Consider the following 25,218-nt stretch of genomic DNA (forward strand, 5'->3'; position numbering starts at 1 on the left):
AGAGAGAGAGAGAGAGAGAGAGAGAGAGAGAGAGAGAGAGAGAGCAGCATTAGCAATGTCAGAGAGATAAAGACAGCACAAGAGAGAGGGGACATCTTTAGCGGTGTTAGGGAAAAGGAGAGAGGGCAGACCAGTGATTTCAGAGTGAGGGAGGGAGAGAGCCATCATTAATGTTAAAGGGAAAGAGTGACATTAGCAATGTGTGTCTGAGTGTGTCATTCGCAATGTTAGAGAGAGCTCCGGTCAATAAAACACATTTTCTTTATTTCTCTGCATTTCTCTCTATTTTTTCTGGTGAACTTTGATCTTTATTGAGGTGAGGGATGTTTGTGGTGGGAAATGGAACATCTTTTCCACTTTGGGCAACCACTATTGGCATCCAGCACTCCCAGATCTGGCACATCACGGGATACATTCAGAATGAAGCTCCTCCTACTCTATTCCAGCAAGATGCCTTCGCCCGAATAGCAGAAGAGCATCTCGCGCCGTCACACTTAACTCTGGTTTCTTTTCCAGATCTGTTCCGCACAAGATTCATCGACAGCAGGTTTATAAATACCACGTTCCTTCACAACAAGGAAGGCTGCCAGATTGACTTCACTGATGATGCTGAAACTGCATTTCTTACTTACTTGGTCAGTTTCCTGGGCTCCTTGGCTGTGTTGCCGGGAAACATTGTGTCTGCCCTGTTTATGGACAAAATTGGAAGGATTAAGATGATTGGTGAGTAGTCAGAATCAGTTGAAAGAAGTTCGCGTGGTGTCTACAATAGCAAAATACTGCGGATGCTGGAAATCTGAAATAACAACGGAAAATGCTGGAAACACTCAGCAGGCCAGGCAGCATCCGTGGAGAGAGAAACAGAGTTAACGGGGTCGATTTTCAGTGTGCCGTGAGGCGGGCTTTTAGGCGTGCGGGGGGCTAAAATCCCAAATTCGGGGGTCCCGACACCATCCCGCCCAAAACCCGGTCCATGTAAGTTTGAAAGGAGGCTGGGACCCGCCTACCCGAGGCGGGAAGGGATTAGTGCCAATTAACTGCCTGTTAACAGGCAGTTTTTAGCCTAATCACTATTTTGAAGGTTGTCGTGTGGGATTCCCGACGGCTCCAAACCACGCCAAGTTAGAGGAGTCAGGCCGTCGGGTTGAAGGACTTGGAGGGGCCGAGATGTCGGTGTTCAGGTGAGTGATGGGTGCATGAGTGCAAAGGTAAGTGTGTTTGGTGTGACTAAAGTGTATAAAGAAGTTTAAATTACCTGTACTTACCTTTACAGCCTTCCTTCCTCTAGGTTTCGGGAGTCCATCACTCAGTCGGCACAGAAAGCAGAATGGCTGCGAGCTGTCAAAAGTGACAGCCTGCAGCTTTCAGTGCCGGCGAGATTTCTAACTGAGTCTGCGTAGAAGGACTCAGGTTAGAAGTAAGACTGCCAGTGTTTGACAGCTTCAAACAGCTGTGAAACACTGATATTTCATCTGTCAACACGTCTTGACAGATGAAATTTCAGTCTGTGACATCACCTGTTGCAGGGTGGTCCTTAATTGGCCTGCTGAGCCCGCTGGGCGGGCTCAACAAGGTCAAGCAAGTGAAAATCGCGTGGATTGGCTGCATCTCGATGGAGGCGGGACTACAACCCGAAAGTTGTAGTCCCACCTCCTTCCCGACTTCTGAATGAAAATCCAGCCCAACGTTTCAGGTCGAAGACCTTTCGTCAAAGGGTCACAGACATGAAACGTTAACTCTGTTTCTCTCTCCACGGATGCTGCCTGGCCTGCTGAGTGTTTCCAGCGTTTTCTGTTGTTATTTCACGGAGTGTCTACTTTTGTTATGAAGGGAGGAAGCTGAAGGAGACCCGGGGGTGCTAGTTGACTTGCTGCTCATCATATGACAGATTGGGGAGGACCTGGGGCTCTGCATTTTAAACTACACCAAAATAGGAATACGCTGGATGCACGGCCGCGCAGCGGTCTGGAGGTCCCGCGCAGGCCCCCTCACTGGCTTTCACACGGAAGAAACCGCGCACGCGCGAAAATTTGAATGGACCGCACAGCCAGTTAAAGGGACCGTGTATGAAAAAAATTTAGAGGGAACATTGGTGCCAACTCTCTGCACACCTTCAAGAGGGAGCTGGACCGATGCTTGGTTTGGGCAGAGATCACATCATATAGGAGCTAAGTGGATTAACAGTTAATGCAAGCACGGTCAATGTGATCTCCTCGACTGGTTTCGATCGCCTGAGGGGGCTGGAGAGGAATGTTTGCGATTTATTGTCCCTGGGTTTTTTTCTGTTTTTTTGCCTCTCCCTGGAGGCTGGTGAGGGAGGGGGGTGGTGGCTGTGGGCAGGGGGTCGGGATGACAGGAAGTGTCTCGTCATGATGCTCCAGGCAACATGAGTATGGGGCAGGTTTGATGGACCAGCTGGTCTCTTCCTGTCTGTCATTTTCATATGTTCAAACAGTGGGAGACAGCAAGACACAATTCATAGAAGATAGTAACAGGAGTAGGCCATTCGGCCCCTCGAGCCTGTTCCGCCATTTAATGAGATCATGGCCGATCATCCAAATTCAGTATCCTGTCCCTGCTTTCTCCCCATATCCCTTGATCCCTTTAGCCTTAAGAAATATATCTAACTCCTTCTTGACTATATTTAATGAATTGGCCTCTACTGCCTTCTGTGGTAGAGAATTCCACAGGTTCACCACTCTCTGGGTGAAGAAATTCCTCCTCATCTCTGTCCTAAATGGCTTATCCCTCATCTTTAGACTGTGACCCCTGGTTCTGGACTCCCCGACCATCGGGAACATCCTTCCTGCATCTAGTCTGCCTAGTCCTGTTAGAATTTTATAACTTTCAATGAGGTGTTTGCAGTCCCGCGGGAATTCTCCTGACTCTCAAGAGGTAAGTTTTGTGGAGGATCTGTGGAAACTCTGGAGAAAACAACGTAAATGCTGTTTACATTGTTGCTCTGGAGTTCCCTGTGGATCTTCTCCAAAAATAGGGGAACTCCCCTTGGGAAAGTCAAGCTCCAAGTGACTAGGGTGCTGGTTATATTGCCTGTTTATTTGAGCTCAGGTTCTGAGAGCTCATGTTGAAGCTGTACGAGGTCCCAGTACGGCACCATTTGGAGTGTTGCAGAGTTCTGGCTGAGGCAGCATAATAAGAGGCCACGCAGGCCCTCGAGGCAGAGGCGGGCAACAAGGCTGATCACCAGTGTCGGAGAGATGAACTGTGAGGAGCGAGTTGCTAAAATCGGACTCTTCACCTTCGAAAAGAGACGTTGCAGAGGGAGTCTTATGGAGGTTTGGAAGATACTGAATGGGATAGAGAAAGTAAACCCAGAACAATGCTTTCAGATAGGATGGGACAGGAGCACAAGAGGGTCCAGTTTTAGGATTGAAAAGGGCAAATTTAGACACATGTCAGGAGGTATGGAAGTCAGAAAGAATGATGAAGTGTGGTGCACAGATGGAAGACCTCAATGAACCAGTTTGATGGGAGGACTCCACGTTGCATCACCTAGGTAACGATAAGGCCACAAGCACTTATAGTATTCATGGAAAAATTCCTAAAAGCTGCTCTAGGGAGGAGGGGGAACAACAATGGTCTTGTAAAGTGCCAGGAACCACTAGCTCACCAGGCAACCATTCTTCTGTGGACGGTGAACAGGATTCTGAGGCAAGTGTACTTGCAGTGTCCTGGCCTGCAGTTTGTAGTTCCTATCCACAACACGGGGTATCCTAGCGAGTATGAAATGTACTGTATATACTTATATATTCTTGTACATTCAACGCCCTGCAGTAATCACAAAGGAACAGGCTGGGGTCTGCTCTTGTGAGCAATGTATAAGACAGTTTGGCCTAGAAATTGGGTTGGGGCGCCAAAGTCGCCTGAGCGCAGGATTTAGCGCAGCGTTCGAGGCTTTAGCGATCGTCAGATATTCAGTTCCATTGCCCCTAGAGGGAGACGGGGCGAGGCTCGAGGCACTCCGCGTCCCTCTTAGGGCGCTGAAACTGAATATCGCAGCGCAACGTGCCACAGCGCCACACGCTGCGGCACGGCACGCTGCGGTACTGCAGGCCTTTCTCCCATTGTTAAGGGGGAGGGGCCTGCAACAGCAGGATCCCCGCTTGCGAGTGCCGGCAAACGAGCCCGGCACCAAGGAGAAGTGCCGGGCTCTCGGGAAACAGCCGGCAATGCCGCGGGGGGGGGGGGGGGGTGGTCAGGAGGCCGGGGACGAAGGTGCTGGCAGGTGGCCGCCGAAAAAGGCAGCTGCCCCGCACCTCCACCTTAATTTGCGCCGCTGCCAGCACAGCAAGGCCCCGTGAACCGGGCGCGGGTAGCGAACTGTGCCATTCGCTACCAAATATTGCGAATGGGGCGCTGCGCACACCGATTAAGTCATCGGTGGCGGCGCAGCGCAAATGCCTAACGCCACCATTAGCGCCCCTGCTGAATATCGCGGGAGGCGCAGCCAGTGGCGCTACAGCCACTGACTGCCTCTTTAGGCGCTAACAGGTGGCGCTACTCACCCAATTTCTCCCCCTTTGTGACTTTAATGAAGATTGTAGAGTATCGTATGGCGCAGGGAAAACTGCCAAAGGGTGCTTTCATCTATTTTCATCAGTTTCAGTCTAGCACCTTATGCAGCCCTCATGAAGAGCTGGATGCTATGAAGGTACACGGTAAAATCTCAGGCCGTGATTTTACTAACCTCGGTGGTGGGCGACGTCGGTGGCGGGTTCCGACCCCGCTGCTGGCTCCATCCCGCTCTGTGAAATGACTTTCCGTTGATAGGGCTTGTTAAGCCCGCCCAGCGTATTTCCCGGGCCAATTAGAGGAAGCGGGGCTGGGGACGTCATTTCATGACGCATCATCAGCCAGTTTCTTTAAAGGGACCATGGCCAACTTTATTTTGACGTTTGTGCTGTCAGTGTTCTACAGCATTGAAGTGCTGCAAACACTGACGAGCACTGCACAGAGGTTCAGGAATGCACCCAGGTTCTCCCATGACTTCCTCCATATGCTTATGGAAGGAGTCAGAGCACGCAGGGAGGTCCTCTTCCCTTCCAATGGGTGGAAGAGACCTCCCCACGAGACCAAGACAGCCTGGTTGCACATTGCAGAGGAGGGCACAAGCAGGGATGTCATCAGGAGGACCTGGGTGCAGTGGCACAAACCTTTCAATTATCTTATTAGATCACAAAACGTTAGTACAAAGCCACACTCACCTTCATCCTCCTGTGCCTCTCATCACATCCCCATCACTCTGCCTTCCCTACCCTACTCCTGCACATCCTTACATAGAAACATAGAAACATAGAAGATAGGAGCAGGAGTAGGCCATTCGGCCCTTCGAGCCTGCTCTGCCATTCAATGAGATCATGGCTGATCATCCAAATTCAGTACCCTGTGCCTGCCTTCTCCCCATATCCCTTGATCCCTTTAGCCTCAAGAAATATATCCAACTCTTTCTTGAATATATTTAATGAACTGGCCTCCACTGCCCTCTGTGGCAGAGAATTCCACAGGTTCACCACTCTCTGGGTGAAGAAGTTCCTCCTCATTTCAGTCCTAAATGGCTTACCCCTTATCCTTAGACTATGACCCCTGGTTCTGGACTCCCCGGCCATCCGAAACATCCTTCCTGCATCTAGTCTGTCCAGACCTGACAGAATTTTATAGGTTTCGATGAGATCCCCTCTCAATCTTCTAAACTCTCACCAACTTACCTTGCACCTCCACCTATCCCTCTCTCTCTATCTACATTATCACATCCCCATCTCACTAGCCACCCCTCACACTCACCCTCATCCTAGTCCAATCATATAACAACACACAAGGGTAGCCACTTGGGTCCAATGTTCATGTAAAGTTTCTGTTAATGTGCTGTCAAACATTGAAACGTTTATTTTCAACACTTTACGTTCTTGGACAGATTTCCGTGCACCTTTAGAAGTGGCTTAGTGAGTTGCAGTGAATGGTGAGACATAACGGTACCCCCCACAATGGTGGTGAGTGTGAAAGGAATGGTTTGGACATTGTAGGGATGCTTTATGGTGTTGGTGTGGGGTGGTGCCAACTTGGCGCATCATGTGGCAGCCAGGGTGTACAGCATCAAGAGAAGTAAATCAGGCCATGGTGAGACCATCCCTGGCCTCCTGGGCAGCAATGTGCTCGGGTGCTGATGCCCTGTGTCCTGTACAGCATCAGTTGATTGTGGAGAAGTTTGGTGGTGTTGTTGGTGCTGCTGGTGTTGGGGCTAATCGTGGTGGGATTCTGAGAACCAAGCTGAGACAGTATAAAGGGCATCCATGTTGATGGAATAGATGGCAGGTGAAGTAGAAATGACAGAAGCATTCTGTCAATGGTGAGAGAGTTCTTCTAAAGAGGTGACACTGGATAGAGTGGAAAGTCTGCAGAATCTGTGCTGGAAATGGACTGAGAAACAGCTTGTGGCTGAGGAAAGTGATGATCTGTCAGGTGGGAGCTTTTGCTGCACATTTGAAGCTGTCAAGGAATCAGCTGGAGCAAAGACCACTGAACTCCCGCCTCAGGTTGACAGCCGTGGACCCCAAACAGCATGGTTCCCCTGGCCATGAAGTTAAAGTGAAAAGTTAAGTTAAAAAAGCCTGTTAATGATCTGTCAACAAGGCAATTGACGTAAGAAAACTACTAAGCACTTGGTTTGAGTGTAAAGCAAGGCTTTAATCAACTGTTTCACAACCATGAGTTTCTAGTTACATCACTAGTTCCTGGTTACAAAAATGTCCTGAGCAAGCTGGGCCCACGCTCGAGTATTTATACTTTCCTTGGACAGCGCCACCAGCTGGCCGCCCAGTGTTATCTCATGAGTCATTTCTACATGAATGGTAAGATTCATGACAGCAATAATGAGCTTAATTGAGTCGTCCGCCGCTGCCTGTCGGGTCTGCTCAGTGCTGACAGACCCGACATTGGGAAAGGCGCGTGGCGGCGGGTTGACGGCAGTGTCCCGAGCCGCTGTTTATATTTAAAAAAAAAAAAAAAAAAAAACACTATCCCACCCGACCCGCCACCGATCCTGCCCGCTGACACCCCCCCTCCGGGAAATTCCCCCATAGATTTTACCTGGGGCATGTACTCCAGGTCCAAGATTGGTGTAAGGGGAGATGAGAAACTCAATAAATCAGTGGGATATGCAGGATTACTACTACAGTGGCTCAAGAAGGGATCTCAAAGGCGAGTTCTCTTTTCATCTCACTGAAATTGGCTTTTACTGTTCCCTCTCCTTTCCAGTTTTTATATTGTGTCCAATTATGTTATAGTTGCTGTTTCCTGGATATTCCCTTACCCTTCATTCCCTAGAATTAGATCCAGTGCTGTCTCTTTCCGTGTTGCACTAAGATGTGATGTACAAAGCAGTCCTGGACATATTGCCCTGTGTGCCACTTACTTTACATTTACTCCAGTCTACCGTAAGATAATTAACATCATCTATTATTATGCCCTGTTGTTCCTGCAGTTTTCTCTCATTTGTCGACAAATCCCTTCCTCTATCTCCTTTCCACTGTTTGGCAGTCTATACAATACTCCCAATGAAGCAGCCTTCATTTTTTATTCCGTAGTTCTAACCAAATAGATTCAGCTTTTGCAGAATCCCTCATACCATTCCTGTGTTCTAGTGCTGTATTGGAGTCTTTGATTAACATTGCTACCCCTTTTTTCTACTTTATCCCTCTTCAATATTTTGTAACCATGAAAGTTCAGCTCCTAGTCTTGCCCTACCCTGTCAGATTTCTGTTAATGTTCTTATATTACACCCCAGTAGTAACTTGTGCCTCCAGCTCACCAGTTTTAGTCACAATACTTTGTGCAGTTATGTACATACAATTCCAACCTACCTCTCTCTGTTTGACAGTCTTTACTCAGTCTTCCTGATGTGTTCTTTATATCTTTTCTTTTCCCTTTCCTACATTCCTTGTCCATGTTTTCCTTCTCACCGTGTTCCCCCCCCCCCCCCCCCCCACTGTATTAAACCCTCCCTTGTCTATTTTAATGTCACCAAGGTAAGCCAGACTAATGGGCCTTGTTGAATGGTATTGGGCTTGCTGCATTGAACAAGAGTTATGGGGGAAAAATTTGGTTGATTTGTCCCGAGGGGGGCGCTAATGGGATGCAAAGCAACTAGCGTACAGGCGCGGTGCCGTTAACGCCTCCCGCGAAATTCAGCAAACTTGCCTCACGCCCCCTGACCTACCGCCGGACGCTGTGTCCGACAGGGTCAGGGTGGCGTTTTTGCAGCTGGGGTGGCGATGATTAAAGGGCAGGCACCGGGCGGCCATTTTATTTGGGCTCTCTGCCAGCACCTGCCCCCTCTGGCCTCCAGTTGCGGGGCGCCGGCCGCGATCGGTCCTCTTGAGTGCCGGGCTCTTTTGCCGGCACCCCGCTCCCCGGTGGTCCGGCAGGGCCCCGGTGCACGCTGCGCTAGGCCCCTCCCCTTTAATCAGGGGAGGGAGGCCTGTAGTACCGCGGCACTACCTGCCGACAGGTGTGGTGTTGCTGCACGTAGCGCCGCGATATTCAATAGGAGCGCCCCAAGAGGGAGGGGGAGCACTTCCAGTAGTGCGCCGCCTCCTGCTTGGGGCGCTACCATTGAATTTCCAGCGCGAGCCAATTTTCCCACCATGTTCACTTAACTGACTTAACTCTGAGCCACAGATAGGAGCAAGAGAGCTCCCTTTGGCATGATGAGGAGTGGGGCAGGGAGGCGGGGCGGTGGAAGAAAATGGGGGGAGTCACTAGGCTACCTGTGAAGAAAGTAGCTTTCAAAGTAGATATGGCTCCACATAGCAAGAGCAACTGTTTGATTTGATATTAGGGCCTTTAGATTAGATGGATAAATCTTGCAAACCCGATAAAAATTATTTAAGAAAGGGGCATAAATGGAAAAAAAAATGGCAGGTACACTACCCTAAATCAATACTTCGAGCTCCAATAAAGAACAGATTAACTTTTTTTTATGGCCTTGCCCTTAGGCAAGGATGATGAATTTCAAACAGTTGATAGATTTCCTCATTCCTTCGACTCGCAACAGCTCTGAAGCTGGGGAGACATTTCCATCAAGCTGACCTGTCACCGTTATAATCAATTAAGTTTAACATACAGAAAGCAGTAAACCCACGAGAAAAGCTTTGTTGCATAGTGTTCAAATCGCTGGTGATAGAACTGCCCTCTGCATCTTCACCGCATTGAACTCAAGAGGGGTGGAAGCCCTCTCGATACCTGTTTTTCTCCACAGTGGTCAACCCGCTAATGGAACCACAGAACTGAGCGGCTTTCAAAAATAATGGTTTCTGAGAAGGCCATTTCTAAAGTGGGTCATTCATTAAAGAAAGCAACAGGCATGCTCCTGTTTTTTGTTGACAGTCTCCAAGATTCATTACTCCGTCTGCTACTCAAACTCATTTCAGCCATGGCGCTGTTCTCCACTATGGGCCTCGTCGTCGTTCAGTTGGGCTTCTCGTTCAAAAAGGGAACATTTACCGTATATTTCAGCGTAATACGTTGCAGCTTTGGAGTTGTGCGAGTTCCTGTTGTGTTTAAATTGGTCTAATCTATACACTTCTGGCATTTATGTTGATGAACTCACTGTTTTTGTGTATTTCACAGAATCACAGAATGATACCGCACAGAAGGAGGCCGCCATTCGGCCCATCATGCCTTTGCAGGCACTTTGAAAGAGCGATCCAATTAGTCCCACTTTCCCCACAGCCCTGCGATTTTTTTCCCCTTTAAGTATTTATCCCATTCCCTTTTGAAAATTATCATTGCAAGTATATACCTCCATTTTTTTTTCATAAAAAGTTGGTATTTCCATCAATTGTTCTGTATTTTTAAATTTACTTCACTTACATTCCTTTAATGGAAGGATAATTTACTCTTCAATAATTGTACTCGGTAATATTTTAGAGAAGTGAAAAAGCAGCTCATTACTGCAGTAACAGCACGTACAAACCAGAGCTAAAACTGAATGCTTGAATTTGAATTTTATATACAATCGTCAGGTCTCTCCATTCCAAAAAATGCTGCACATCTTGGGTTTTGCCAACACTCATTGTGTGGGCTCGCACCTAAAAAAAACTGGCCCTATGTGAAGGGCAGGTGGTCCCGGTGGGAATTTGCACCCCAACACGAATCAGCATTTTCAGGAGAGGAATGTTGGGGGGAAAAAAAGCATACCTGAAGCATATTTATAGGAGCACCATAGCATTGCATCAATCCCGCCTGCTTCAGGCCATGACTGTTAAGGTCACAAGTGAAATAATATACAGTGCTCCATGCCTATTGTATAAATGAGTGCTTAGCACTGATTTATTTTCTATCTGCCACAGTCAACACCGGATGAATGCACATTCATTGCAAGCACACACTTCCAATGCCTTAAACCCCTTCCCACTCACTGTCATTACAGAACATGTCTCAGCGAAACTCAATGGGCCGTATTTTGCGACCCCTACGGGTGCATACGAGGTGCGTAGGCGCCCTTAGGGGCCGCGCAAGTTCCGGGTTTAGGCCGAGTTAGATATATTTCTTAGAGCTAAAGGTATCAAGGGATATGGGGAGAAGGCAGGTACGGGGTACTGAGTTTGGATGATCAGCCATGATCTCATCGAATGGCGGAGCAGGCTCGAGGGGCCGAATGGCCTACTCCTATCTTCTGTGTTTCTATGCTTCATGTCTTCAGGAGGAAAGTGTTCACCAAACATTTCTCTTTGGGAAGATCACTAATAGCCAGGTGTCATTTAAACCATGACAAGGCCACACCTACCTGACAGGATAGATAATCTCCGTCATCTGTTTGCATGCTGGTTAATAAAAGGAAGGTTTTTTTTGCAGATGTTTTCTTCATGAAGGTGGTGTCTCTCTTTTTGTTGTTTGAACCGACTGCCACGCGGTGCCTAAAGGCAGCCCACTGCCTTTGTCGAACAAGCTCCAGGGGCTGAATGGCCAGCTCCTGTGCCCATGTTCCTTTGTTCCACGTCCTTTTAGTTTTCCCCACTCTGCGAGAGGGCAGCACCCTCTGGTGTCTCCACACAGTGACACAATTGGGATTGACAACACAGTGGAGGAGTGAGGGGCGGGGGGGAGGGGATCAGACCTGCACTGCCGGTGCTCCGACCCATTAAAACACCACACAACAACTCCCCTTTGCTTTGTGATTGCTTTACTCCTTTAAATGTGCACAAAACACCGCAGAAATATGTCTTCTCATTCAATGTTGATAAAATATTCTATTTTCAGGTCCGCGTACTTTGGATTCCCAGCACAGTTTAAGATTATTTGGTTGAAATAACTATGGTTATTATACTAATATAAATATTATTAATATTTCTGCTTTTTATATGGTGTTCTTGGGAGGTGGGAGATAACCCAAGGCCTTAAAAATATTGGCATTTCTACACTGTCCTTCCTTTAGAATGAGTGGGCAAAGATCTGGCAGATGGAGTTTAATGTGGGAAAGTGTGAGGTTATCCACTTTGGTAGGGAAAATAAAAAAGCAAATTATTATTTAAATGGGACGAGATTACAAAATGCTGAGGTAGAGGGGGATCTGGGAGTCCTTGTACATGAATCACAAAACGTTAGCATGCAGGTACAGCAAGTAATTAGGAAGGCAAATGGAATGTTGGACTTTATTGCAAAGGGAATGGATTATAAAAGCAGGGAAGCCCTGTTACAACTGTACAGGGTATTGGTGAGACCACACCTGGAATACTGCGTACAATTTTGGTCTCCTTATTTAAGGAGGGATATACTTGCATTGGAGGCAGTTCAGAGAAGGTTCACTCGGTTGATTCCGGAGATGAAGGGGTTGTCTTATGAAGAAAGGTTGAGCAGGTTGGGCCTATACTCATTGGAGTTTAGAAGAACGAGAGGGGATCTTATTGAAACATATAAGATTCTGAAGGGGCTCGACAGGGTAGACGCAGAGAGGATGTTTCCCCTCGTGGGGGAATCTAGAACTAGGGGGCATAATTTCAGAATAAGGGGGCACCCATTTAAAATGGAAATGAGGAGGAATTTCTTTTCTGAGGGTCATGAATCTTTGGAATTCTCTTCCCAAGAGAGCTGTAGAGGCTGGGTCATTGAATATATTTAAGGTGGAGATAGACAGATTTTTGAACGATAAGGGAGTCAAGGGTTATGGGGAGCGGGCAGGGAAGTGGAGTTGAGGCCAAGATCAGATCAGCCATGATCTTATTGAATGGTGGAGCAGGCTCGAGGGGCCAAATGACCTCCTACTGCTCCTATGTCTTATGTTCTTATGTAGAAGAACATCTTAAGATGCCTTACCAGGGGGAGAAGAAGATGCCAGACAAGATATGGCAAAGGTTAAGGGAGGAAGGAGCGTACCAAATGCACAGTCAAGGAGATATTGTGTCCAATTCTGGGCACCACACTTTAGGAAGGATGTGAAGGCCTTAGAGAGGGTGCAGAAAAGATTTACGAGAATTATTCCAGGGATGAGGGACTTCAGTTACGTGGATAGGCTGGAGAAGCTGGGGTTGTTCTTCTTGGAGCAGAGAAGATTGAGAGGAGATTTGATAGAGGTATTGAAAATCATGAGGGGTCTAGACAGAGTAGATAGAGAGAAACTGTTCCCTTTGGCAGATGGGTCAAGAACCAGAGGACACAGATTTAAGGTGATTGGCAGAAGAACCAAAGGTCGACATGAGGAAAAACATTTTTACGCAGCGAGTGGTTAGGATCTGGAATGCACTGCCTGAAAGGGCAGTGGAGGCAGACTCAATCATGGCTTTCAAAAGGGAGTTGGATAAGTACCTGAAGGAAAAACATTTGCAGAGCTACGGGGAAAGGGCGGGGGAGTGGGACTAGCTGAAGTGCTCTTGCAGAGGGCTGAATGGCCTTCTCCCGTGCTGTAACCATTCTATGATTCTATAATATCTTTTCAGAGGCTATTGAAGCCTTATCATGTCGAACTGCCTCAGATTGTCTAACACAATGAACTAGCTTTGGAGGGCAGTGACTGTTGTGTGGCAACTCTTGTTTAATTTTGTCTTGCAGGAGGATCAATGCTGTTATCGGCTATCACCTGCTTCTTCCTGTTTTTTGGGAATAGCGAGTCGGCCATGATTGGGATGCAGTGCCTGTTCTGTGGGGTCAGTATAGCGGCATGGAACGCACTGGATGTGATCACAGTGGAGCTCTACCCTACAGATAAAAGGTAGGCCGGAGTCCTTTGTGGCATACTTACGGCAGGTATGTCGGTTAATCTGGGACACCATGGCATAACTAAGGGAAATCTCCCTGCTGGGACAACGTGTTTTCTTTTTGGTAAACTTTCTGCTGATCAAGGTGAGGGATATTCGTGCTGGATTATGGAACGCTTTCCTATTTCAGGCACCCAGTCTCAGCATCAAACACTCTCGGCTCAGTTATCGCATGGTTGAGATGTAGGTTAGTGAAGCTCCTTCTAAACTGCCCCCCCAAGCAGTGTGCCTTAATCTCAAGCTCGGAAAAGCCTTCTACACCAGTGTAACATTTTTTTTTTCCATTTCTCACTCTCGCCATCTTGTGGACCTTTCTGAGTGAGATTGACAATGTGGTGTCAAATTTGGGACAGATTTGTGTTGTGGCCCTAATCTGGATTGAAACTGCCCAAACTTCCTGACAACTAGCAGACGGAGGAGACTTTCAACCAGCACTCTTGTTGTGGAGGTGAAAGGCCAGGAAATACCCTGCTGCACCACCCAGGCCCCTCTGGGGTGTAAAAAGTGCCATTGGCCAGCTCTTACTACATTGAGCGAGGATTGAAATCCTTCTTGTTCACAAAAGCCTACCCACGTCCTGGCCAGTGCTGACCTTTAAAGGTGCCTTCATGTTTCAAACCTGCCGTTGATGCAAATGTCCAGTTTTCTTGCCAGAGGCTGTAGTGAGTAAACTTGCTGACTTCCCTTTCGAGTGGCAGCGGAGGGCCACTTTTGCAGGGGTCACAGGATTCACTAGCTAAGTTTCAGCCCAGAGAATGGTGCCGGCTGGAAATGTAAATAGGGGAGAGAGGTTGGTAAAGCACTGCTATTGCAACTCAGGTACTGAAATATGAAAGCCTCTTATACGTACACTGGAGGCCAGGATCAGCAGTGGGAACCTCGAAGGATGCATACTACAGGAAACTTTCTGGTATCCGGCACTGACGGGACCGAGCTGGTGCCGTCCCATCAAAACTGCCGTAGAAACCAGCGCTAATGTTAAAACATACGGAGCTTCTGAGCTCCGTGTGAAGCAACAAACCCTGTTGCTTAGCAACAGCTTCAAAACAGTCGGCGTAGCTTGCAAGCGTCTCTGTAGCTAAGCAACAGCTTCAGCTAGACCTTGCAGAGCCACGACTGCAGGAAAAAAAGCAACGAAAAGAAAAAAAACTTATCTGAACCGACTCCTGAATTTTGCTGGTGGATAGAGCTTTCCGGACATTTAACCTCCGGATAAACAAAAGTTTCCTGTAGTCAACATAAACCTCCGAGATCCCTGCGCTCTGCCGATTCTGGCCTCTTGCGCATTCCCAATTTTCATCGCTCCACCGTTGGCGGCCGTGCCTTCAGCTGCCTGGGCCCTAAGCCCTAGAATTCCCTCCCTAAGCCTCTCGGCCTCTCTGCCTTTCTCTCCTCCTTTTAAGATGTTCCTTAAAACCTACCTCTTTGACCAAGCTTTTGCTCACCTGTCCTAATGTGGCTCGTTGTCAGATTTTGTTTGATAATGCACCCATGAAGCATCTTGGGACGTTTTACTACATTAAAGATGCTGTATAAATGCAAGTTGTTGTCTGATAGCTGACCTTTCTTTTACCGTTGACCTCTCCCTGCCATAAGCATTGCTGCCTTTCTCTAGTTTAGCAATACCGCTAGGCAATGTTCCCCCTAAAAATTGTTTTGCGGGTGTGCGGCCTCTTTAACGGGCTACATGGCCCATTCAAAGCCCATTCAAAGTTTCTATTTAAAAGCCGTTGAGCGGTCTGTGCGGGACCTCCAGACCGCTGTGCGGCCGCACAACATAACGGCAACATTGCTGCCGGGGCCATTCTTCCTCTGAACTTTCCTCTCCTGCTCCTCCTAAATTCCAAATTCGACAAGCTCCTCCTCCTCCCTGCATCATCACCGTTTGGAAATGGAAATTGTTACACTGTAAGCCTTTACTACGTCACATCTCCCAATATATGACTTCCTCGGCATTTGACAAATCTGTAAGAACATTGTCTGGAGAACACGATTTAGAAACATAGAAACATAGAAGATAGGAGCAGGAGTAGGCCATTCGGCCCCTCGAGCCTGGTACTCCATTTAATGAGTTCATGGCTGATCATCTAAATTCAGTACCCTGTCCCTGCCTTCTCCCCATATCCCTTGATCCCTTTAGCCTTAAGAAATATAGAAACATGCTATGATTAGTAGTGGAACTAAATCTCTATTTTTCTTTCCACAGGGCAACTGCATTTGGTATTCTGAATGGACTCTCTAAGTTTGCTGCGATACTGGGTATATCAATATTTGCCTCATTTGTGGAGATAACTAAGGTGATCCCTATCTTGCTGGCTTCTATTGCGTTAGTAGGAGGTGCCCTGCTTGGTCTCCGACTCCCCGAGACCCGGGAGCAAGTTCTGATGTGAGGGGCTCTCCAAACACTTCTGGACTCACAGTATATGCACAGCTGCTAACCACTGTCCTTACAGCCTAAAGCATCCACTCGACCATCTGTGCTTTCTGTGACTGGACATACTTGTGCTATCTGTGCACTCAATACGGTTTCACGTAGCTAGTTAACACATATTTACAGAAGTCGCCCTGCACACATACCCCATAAGGCTGGGATGGGGAAGATCGGAAACCATTTTCATTGTTGAGCGTTGCGCACTTCAAATTTGATGTTAACCTGTTCTTGTGGTTCTTCTCTCCTTTGCTAATCATATGTACTTCATTGCAATTGGATTTGCCCTTTTAAAGGGCAAGTCCTCTGATACCAATTTTTAGGTCTGCCCACGGAATTTCTTCCAAGGTTACTTCATGCTAATCTTGCAAGGTGTTGAGATCTTGGTGGAGATCCCCTCAAAACTGCTGCAAATCATGAACTAGCGCCATTGAAATTGTGCTATTACTGGTTTGGATGAAATAGTGCTTGTACTGTTAAAGGGACAACTTCCTGACTGTTAGCTCATGTCTCCACCTTCAGCAACAGTACATCAATGGGAACTCTTTGGCTTAGCATGCTTATTCCATGATGGGCCTTCGCCAGATGGAGCCAGAAGAATTGTCAAAGCACCATATGCAGTAATCCAGGTGGTTGAGGGTACATTATTGCTCACACTTGCCCCGATCGCCACATGAATGGGAAGCAAGCTTTCTTCCCCTAGCTCAGTGTTAGCTTGGCTCAGTTGATAACACTCTCAGCCAGGAGGTCGTGGGTTTAAGTCACTCTCCAGGATCTCAGCACATTGTTCAAAGTGCTGTTTTTTCAGAGGAGACATTAAACCAGAGCCCCGCCTGCTTTATAGGTGGACATTAAAGGTACCATGGCAGGAACGATAGAAAAGCAGGGTGTCCTGGTGTCCTCTTTCAACAAATACCACCAAAAATCAGATTTACTGGTCATTCAAATCATTGCTGTTTGTGGGACGTATATTGTATAGAGAATATTCATAAGTATAGCAAAAAGAATTCACCAGGCTTTGAGACACTTCAATGGCAGGATAATACATCAGAATTATTTTATTTCAATTTATTACTTATCTGTTCCCCATCGTGTTGTGTACAGATTGTCAACATGACACTGGAAGTAGACATTGTGTTGAGACCTTCTGAAGAGAGTGGCCACATAGGGACGTATAAGGCAGTACAAATTGAGCAAGGTTACTGATATTAAATCAACTCTCATTCATTCAGGCACAAGGTGCAGTGCAGTGAGCTACAGTGTTGAATGTGTTGTGCTAAGCCCATTCCCTCGGCTTGCCAACTGCCCTATATTAGTAAAATGTACAGCACATTACATTTTCAAATAGAACGCAGCGCAAAATGAAAAATGGTGCATGTAAATCTAAACATCTTTATATGTTCAAGATTTTGGTAACATACTGCAACAGAGAGCCTTTACGTGGGACTGGGTAGTTCAGTGGTATTTCAGCCTGGGGACCTGCCATCAAGTGCCATCCAGTTTGGTGGGATGCAGTTTGCTGTCTGTACAGGTGCTATGTGATACGAGTTTGGCAGTCGGTATGGTAGCATTGCGGTTATGTTACTGGACTAGTAATCCAGAGGCTCAGAGAATGTGAGTCCCCAAGTGATTTTGAATTCAGTTTAAAAAAAAATGTCTGGAAATAAAAGGCAGGAGGAAATTGCATTTATATAGCGCCTTTCACAATCTGAAGACCAAAGTGCTTTACGGCCAATAGAAACATAGAAGATAGGAGCAGGAGTAGGCCATTCGGCCCCTCGAGCCTGCTCCGCCATTCAATAAGATCATGGCTGACCATCCAAATTCAGTACCCTGTCCCTGCCTTCTCCCCATATCCCTTGATCCCTTTAGCCTTAAGAAATATATTTAACTCCTTCTTGAATATATTTAATGAATTGGCCTCAACTGCCTTCTGTGGTAGAGAATTCCACAGGTTCACCACTCTCTGGGTGAAGAAATTCCTCCTCATCTCTGTCCTAAATGGCTTACCCCCTTATCTTTAGACTGTGACCCCTGGTTCTGGACTTCCCCGCCATCGGGAACATCCTTCCTGCATCTAGTTGAAGTACTTTTGAAGGGTAGTCACTGTTGTAATGTAGGAAATTAATGTCCTTTAGGGACGGAAACCTACTGTCCTTACCCAGTCTGGCCTATATGTGACTCCAGTTCCACACCAATGTAACTTGTACCTTGTAACTGCCATCTGAAGTGGCCCAGCAAAGCCATTCAATTATACAAGGTTGGGCAATAAATGCTGATCTTGCCCACGTTTTCAGAATGTAATTAAAAAACAAGGTTCCAGTGATAATGTATATGTGATGCAGAACTGGTTGTGGTGGGACATGGAAAAATGTCACGCTGGTGCAGTAGGAAGTGAAGAAGATGTCAAGGCACATTGGCGTAGAGCGAGGTTTACCCTGCATCTAATCTGCAGTAACCTCCCTCATCTTGGTGAGCACAAAGCTGACAGGAATAAACAGAAGAACCTTTACCTACAATCTTCTTGGCTTCTCTTGGTGTGATGCAATCAGCTGTGGGAGAGTCCAGTGGCAGAAAATGGCAGCGATAGACCCAAACTGAAGGGGCTAAACTTGGAATCAGTCATCAGAACCCAATGGCGAAATGTAAAGGAGGTTATAAATATCAAAAATGGGAGTTGCTTTAGATAGCTTCTTTTAAGCTGTAGTATAATCCGTGTAACATTGTGTGAACCTGTTGCTACCCTCACCTTGATAAGCACATTCCAATTCAGCTATTGTCTGAAGAGATATTAAATGATAAGAACTGAATTTCAAATGAACCAGCACCAGCCAGCCTAGCAGACTGTGGATGTGTTACAGCTATACAATTACTCTATGATACAACGTTATTTACCATACACTAAATCATCATAAAGCGCTCCGATTCCTGATTGCATTCAGTATATTGTTCTGCTCTCGTACAAGCAGTAACTACATATATTTATATGGCCTTTCTCACTAACAGGAACGTGTCTCAAAGTGGTTTATAGTAAGGAGAATAGTGGATGCTGCATAGGAGGCAAAGTAGGGAGATGGAGGGGCTAAAAGTGGGCTAGAAGAGCAATATTTTGAGGAGGTTTTTGAAAGCCGGGAGGGGGTGGCCTGACAGAAGGATGTAGTGTGGGAGCAAAGGGCATGACGGTGGAACGAGCAGTCCCCAGTGTTGGAGCATAAGGAGGGGGAGACGAGGAGTTGCAGATGTTGCGTGAGTTGAGTTTAGTGGCTTGGTCTCGTAAGGGCAAGGGAGCTGAGCCGAGCAAGGGTGGGGGGGTCTAGACACTGGCCTTCTACCTCTGGGTTCACATCCAGCCCTGATCGACAGATGAAGCTCTCCTCTGTCAACTGGCTGTAAGGGCCCCAAAGTACAACGTTATCCCTTATTTGCCACTAAACTGGCAATCTCATTCAAGGAAATGGAACAAGCGCCAGACCGTTGTGCGAGATGGTTTGGGGCTGATAGAAGAGAGTGGAGAACACTTTATTCTGTGTCCAACCAGTGTGCAAGACCTGAGCAGGGAATGCTTGAGGCTCACAATGGGTGCCTGGAATGGAAATAAAAAGTGCTTCATTCCTCACCTTGATGAGTACAAACCAAAACAAAATCTGCCTATCATCACACAGCACAGAAGGAGGCCATTCAGCCCATCGTGCCTGTGCTGGCTCTTTGAAAGATCTGTCCAATTAGTCCCGCTCCCTTAGCCCGGCAAATGTTTTCTGTTCCAGGATATATCCAACATATATTGGTCTAAAAATGATTATAATGTTGAAATTGGAAAATTCGTTCTGCACAGTGTTTGCAGTGCAGATGCCGAGAGCCAGCGGTCCGTTGCAATTCTTTTTTTAACGATTATATTTTGACAAGAAATATCTCACTCCAAAATAATAAAAAAGGGCCATTTATCATTTATGAGGCATTAATATTTAGCAGTCACAATCCAACCATAAATAGCAAATATTTTCCCATCTCTGAGCTCTCCACTGAACCGCTGCTTAACCCCTGGATTGTCTGTATGTTCACAGTATGCATGCTGGTTGCTGCAGGAACCTATCAATCAAAACCATTCGCTGCTGAACGCAGAACTTGCATTTCTATAGCGCCTTTCACAATCACCGAACGTCTCAAAGTGCTTTACAGCCAATGAAGTACTTTTTGAAGTGGAGTCGCTGTTGTTATGTAGGAAACGCGGCAGCCAATTTGCGCACAGCAAGCTCCCACAAACAGCAGTGTGAAAATGACCAGGTAATCTGTTTTTGTTAATGTTGGTTGAGGGAGAAATACTAGCCCCAGGACACCGGGGATAACTCCCCTGCTCATCTTCGAAATAGTGGCCATGGAATCTTTTACGTCCACCTGAGAGGGCAAACAGGGCCTCGGTCTAATGTCTCATCCGAAAGACGGATGAAAGAAAAAAATCAGTGCATTTCTGATGAAAGGTCTGCACAGTGTCATTACAGATCAGGGAGGCCATTTGTCCCATCTTAGCTCATTCATCCACAGTGACCCCATGCAGCATTCCTTTAGTTCTGAAATGGTTTTGTTTTTTTTTGCCTCCTTTTTGTGGCAGTCCATTCCAAGTGCTGATCACCCTTTGGGGAGGAAAGAGCAAGTTCTGATCTCGGTCTCAAAGGTGCCGTTTACTAGTTTTGACCTGCGACCTCTCACCCTACTCTTACGGTTCAATTTAAAGTAATTTTCCAGATTTACCTTTCCCATTCCGTTTATAATCTTGTAAAACCTCAAGAAGGTCCCCTCTCAGATGTCTCCATTCAAGGATGAAAAGCCCAACCTTCTTCAGACTGTCCTCATATAAGACTTGCGAAATGCTAACCTGTTTTTTTTTCTCTTTTAGATGCTAATTGACCTGCTGTGAATTTCCAGCATTTTCTGTTTTTAATTCAGGGTTCCCAGATTCAATCCCTTTTTACTCCATTTTTAGATGGGTGCAGTTTGGTCATATTTGGACTTAGGTACTGATTTTAAAATGAGGCTCAGCATAATCTAACAGTCATAGTGAAGCTTGTTAGAAAATAATTGTAAATATGTGTTTAATATAAGTGGTGTAAGGCCTGGCACATACGGCCCAAAATGTCCCGTGTTCAGCTTCTGGGTTGTGCTGAGGGTCGGTTGAGGTGTGGATGAGGATGCTACAGTTGGTCTCAATGCCATTGGGATACAGAGGGATAAAATCAGACAAGAATTTCCACTTCTGATTGCCATCTGGTGATCTGTGTTGGACACTGGGAGGATGGGGCTTTAGGATAGAATCAGGCTCAACTGTGTTGTCCCTGCCAATGCTTGCATCGCCCACTGACACTCACTTGTCCTGGCTCGCTCATGATGGAGTGGGGTGGGGGAAGGAGTGGTGGGGAACTAAGGGGCTACTAGCGTACGTGAAACCGTATCCCGGCATGAATCAACACCTTCAGGAGAGGAGGAGAGGGGGGGAAAAAAAATCTCAGTATCTTCTATTGTAAGATTAGAAATCTTGAGTTTGGAAACCTGGATAGAGCTGGCCCGGGCACGATGGGCCAAATGGCCTCCTCCTGTGCTGTATGATTCTAAGATTGAAGCTCAGCTCCATGCTAGAATGCCAGTAGCCTGCCAGAATTTTTTGATAAAGTAACAAAAGATGCAGATAAATGCGAGAATGTAGAGGTGATGTCATAGAAACATAGAAAAATAGGAGCAGGAGTAGGCCATTCAGCCCTTCGAGCCTGCTCCGCCATTCAACACGATCACGGTTGATCCTCTATCTCAATACCATATTCCCGCTCTCTCCACATACCTCTTGATGCCTTTTGTGTCTAGAAATCTATCTACTGTATCTCCTTCTTAAATATATTCAGTGACTTGGCCGCCACAGCTTTCTGGGGTAGAGAATTCCACAGGTTCACCACCCTTTGAGTGAAGAAATTTCTCCTCATCTCAGTCCTAAATGTCCTACCCCGTATCCTGAGACTGTGACCCCTCATTCTAGATCTTCCAGCCAGGGGAAACATCCTCCCTGCACCCAGTCTGTCTAGCCCTGTCAGAATTTTATACGTTTCAATGTCCTCAGATTTCAGTAAAGCTTCTGATGGGAACACTAGTTCAGAAATTAGCTGGCTTGCTTTCGGTTGTCAGTGTGCTGAGATGGCTTGAATTGCGGGTAGACAAAAGGGAGACAGAGGGTCTGCGTGATCAGGAAGTATTCTGGATGGAGAGGAGAGAAGCTCAGTGGTAGGATCGCTACACTTCAACATTTTCCTAAATGATGTGGAAGGTGGTAGCACCATCTCAAAGTTTGCAGATAACACCAAAATAGGAGGAGTGGTTAAGTTGGTGACAGGCTACAAGGGGTCTTGGATTGTTTGGGGAGGTGGGCAGATAATTGGCAGATACACTTTAATGTGGATAAGGGTAAACTCATCCACTTAAGAAACAGAACAGACAGAGGACAAATACTTCAGGCCCTACCTCAGAAAGGATGTGGCTGAGATGGAAAAGGTACAGAGAAGAGCTACTAGAATAATAAGGGAACGAGAGAATAAAACTGGAAGATTGACTCAAAGAACTGGGACCGTTTCCCACTGGAGAGAAATCTGAGGGGGATCTGATTGAGGTTTCCAAATCAATAGTCCTTCGGGATGCAAAGGATCAGTCAGGGCTGTATGAGCTAATAGGATGCAGCTCAGAAGAGATGAATTCAGGAAGAGCTTAAGAAAACATTAATGAGGGGCTGTTCGGTTCTATCAAAGGAGACTGTAGCAGCAAGTAGCTTAGATCTCTTCAAAGTAAAATTGGACAGGTATCTTAAAGAGAAGCAAAAGCAGGAAGGCAAACTCGTTGGACTTATTTATTGGGAGGTTTTTGACATAAGAACATAATGCCAGTGTAGTGCCAGTTTTACACCCGGGCTGCCAGCTGAAAATCTACTCCATAGCCTCTTCCAGCCCTGAGATTTACTATGAGATGCTGGAGCTAAAATTGTCTGGAGATGCCGGTCCATTAGGCACCAAAGACAACGACAAAAAAAAAAATCACCACGGAACCGTCTACAATTTGACAGAGTGCAACAGGTGTCACGGATTCTTTGGTGGAAAGCGCATTATATCCGAGTAATTCACACTGTTAGCTTCACTGACGCAATCATTGTGACATAAAGGGGTTCAGTATTAAATGACTGTATATGGGTTATAAAATGTAAAGAAAACAGATAATGTCGGTGTAATGTCTAAATGTGCATGCTGCTTCGCCATTCACATGTCGACAAATCATTCACTGCAGTATAAATATGTATCATTTATATGCATCTATAGAAATGCATGGTTTTAAGGAGAGTGATTGCTTTACTTTGGCATTAGAGGCTGTCTACTACAAAACGTCCACCGCTGGACACATCAACTCATTAAAAAGAAGGAACATTTTATAAAATTATTTATTCTGATCGAAGGCAATAACCCTTTCTTTTTCAATCTTCGCACCTCAGTCAGAAACTTCTATGTTTAGTCTTTAGCCAAAAGAAGAAAAAAAAAGCTTTACATGTGATAAGCGTCTTGTACTGCTGGTGTCAGTTTTCACGTCACATTAATGGATGTTAGGTTAGTCTCCTTGCGGGTGCTGTATGTTGTTAATTGTAAATAAAACCTGGCGTGTCCACTTGTCAGAGGTGAGAATAAATAATTTATTTCTCATTTTTCATTTGGGCGTACGTTTAACCACAGTCTTATCTGACAATTATTTTTCTACAAGCTTGTCTGGCTGCACTTGAGAAATGGAGACGGGTGCTGACAATCCGAGTCTGTTTTGTTTCGTGTGTGTAATATTAAAACAAAAAACAATTATTGGACGTTTTATTTTTTGTCTTACCTGAAATTCATTTAAAAAATATATATATGTGAAAAATCTTACTCTTGTGCACACTTCCTGTCAACTTTTTCCTAAGCCTGTGTTTATGATGATATGTAAACATGTCACATTGTAATTACACCCTCCCGCCAGTGGCGGTGCTGTAATGCTAACAACAACGGGAGAATGCCGTTACAGCATAGCAAGTTTTCAAAGACAATTGTCACTATAGATGTGAATTTAGGAATTTATAATGTTAATACAAAAATAAGGACAGATTACATCATTTTAAAATGGAGATTGAATTATATCTGTGTGTCCTGGTCCAGTTATCCCGCCAGCCTCTAACCCCACTTCACCTGATCTTGGTCTTGACTCAGCATACACAAAGCCATGGGACATCTCTATATATAAGTACATGTGTTTTAGAGTTCTCTCAATGGCCAACTGGGTAAAGGCAGTGCCTTATGTTACAAAAGATCCCAGGTTTTATCCATGTTGGGTTTGGCTTAGTCAGGCCAGTATTGGGTCTTTACAACTGTCTATAGTGTCTCCCACTGGATCAGGGAGGGGAAAAGTCAGGGAGGGTTCCTGCTCCTCATCAATGTTACTAACATGTGCTGAAGAAGGTGCAAGTATGGATGCCAGGTAAAGGCACATCAGGCGAAGCTGTGATGCACCCCACAGTCAAACCTGAATAATAAGAACATAAGAAATAGAAGCAGGAGTTGGCCATTTGGCCCTTCGAGCCTGCTCCGCCATTCAACAAGATCATAGCTGATCTTCGACCTCAACTCCACCTTCCCGCACTATCCCCATATCCCTTAATTCCTTTTGTTCCCAAATATTTATCAACCTCTGTCTTGAATATACTCAATGACTGAGCATCCACAGCTCTCTGGGGTAGAGAATTCCAAAGAGTCACAACCCTCTGAGTGAAGAAATTTCTCCTCATCTCAGTCCTAAATGGCCGACCCCTTATTCTGTGACTGTGACCCCGTGTTCTAGATTCCCCAGCCAGGGGAAACATTTTCCCAGCATTAACCCTGTCAAGCCCCTTAAGATTTTTATATGTTTCAATTAGATCACCTCTCATTCTTCTAAACTCTAGGGAATATAGGCCTAGCCTACTCAACCTCTCCTCATAGGGCAATCCCCTCATCCCAGGAACCAGTGTAGTGAACCTTCGCTACACTCCCTCTAAGGCAAGTATGTCTTTCCTTGGGTAAGGAGACCAGAACTGTACACCAATGCCCTGTATAATTGTAGTAAGACTTCTTTACTCTTATACTCTAATCACTTTGTAACAAAAGCTAACATATCATTTGCTTTCCTCATTGCTTGCTGTACCTGCATGTTAACTGTCTGTGATTCATGTACAAGGACACCCAGGTCCCTTTGAGTGCAAACATTTGAATGTTTGAATGTGAGCCTGCTGTATTTTCACAAGGACCTTTGAGTTCTCAAACCCACCTTGAAGAACTGTGCAGAATGAATGGTCGATGAAACCAAAGAGAGCTGGGATGTGGATTGGAACCAGCGACCTCCTTTTCCCCACCCCACCCCCCCGTCCCAAAATACCAAGCTCCTATTGGCTATTATCCCATTCAGTCTCCAGTGGTACCCATTTGGCTGTTTGGTTGGACGGAAAAA

The 25,218-nt window shown here is 46.1% G+C and overlaps 1 protein-coding gene across 3 annotated transcripts in view; it reads left to right on the forward strand.

Moving 5' to 3' along the window:
- The window catches only part of LOC147099965 (synaptic vesicle glycoprotein 2B-like), a 199,840-nt gene extending 176,269 nt beyond the window's left edge, over positions 1-23,571 (forward strand). For all 3 annotated transcript variants that reach the window (XM_085968509.1, XM_085968510.1, XM_085968512.1), the window contains exons 11-13: positions 517-723; positions 13,063-13,222; positions 15,475-23,571. In XM_085968509.1, coding sequence (XP_085824635.1) covers positions 517-723; positions 13,063-13,222; positions 15,475-15,658 — 551 coding nt within the window. In that variant the 3' untranslated portion in view covers positions 15,659-23,571. The remainder of the gene's footprint in view (positions 1-516; positions 724-13,062; positions 13,223-15,474) is intronic.
- The last annotated feature ends 1,647 nt before the right edge of the window (positions 23,572-25,218 follow it).

The sequence above is a fragment of the Somniosus microcephalus genome, chromosome 27, assembly GCF_052327205.1.
Source record: "Somniosus microcephalus isolate GS21.2 chromosome 27, FLI_Smic_1.0, whole genome shotgun sequence".
Classification (NCBI taxonomy): Eukaryota; Metazoa; Chordata; class Chondrichthyes; order Squaliformes; family Somniosidae; genus Somniosus; species Somniosus microcephalus.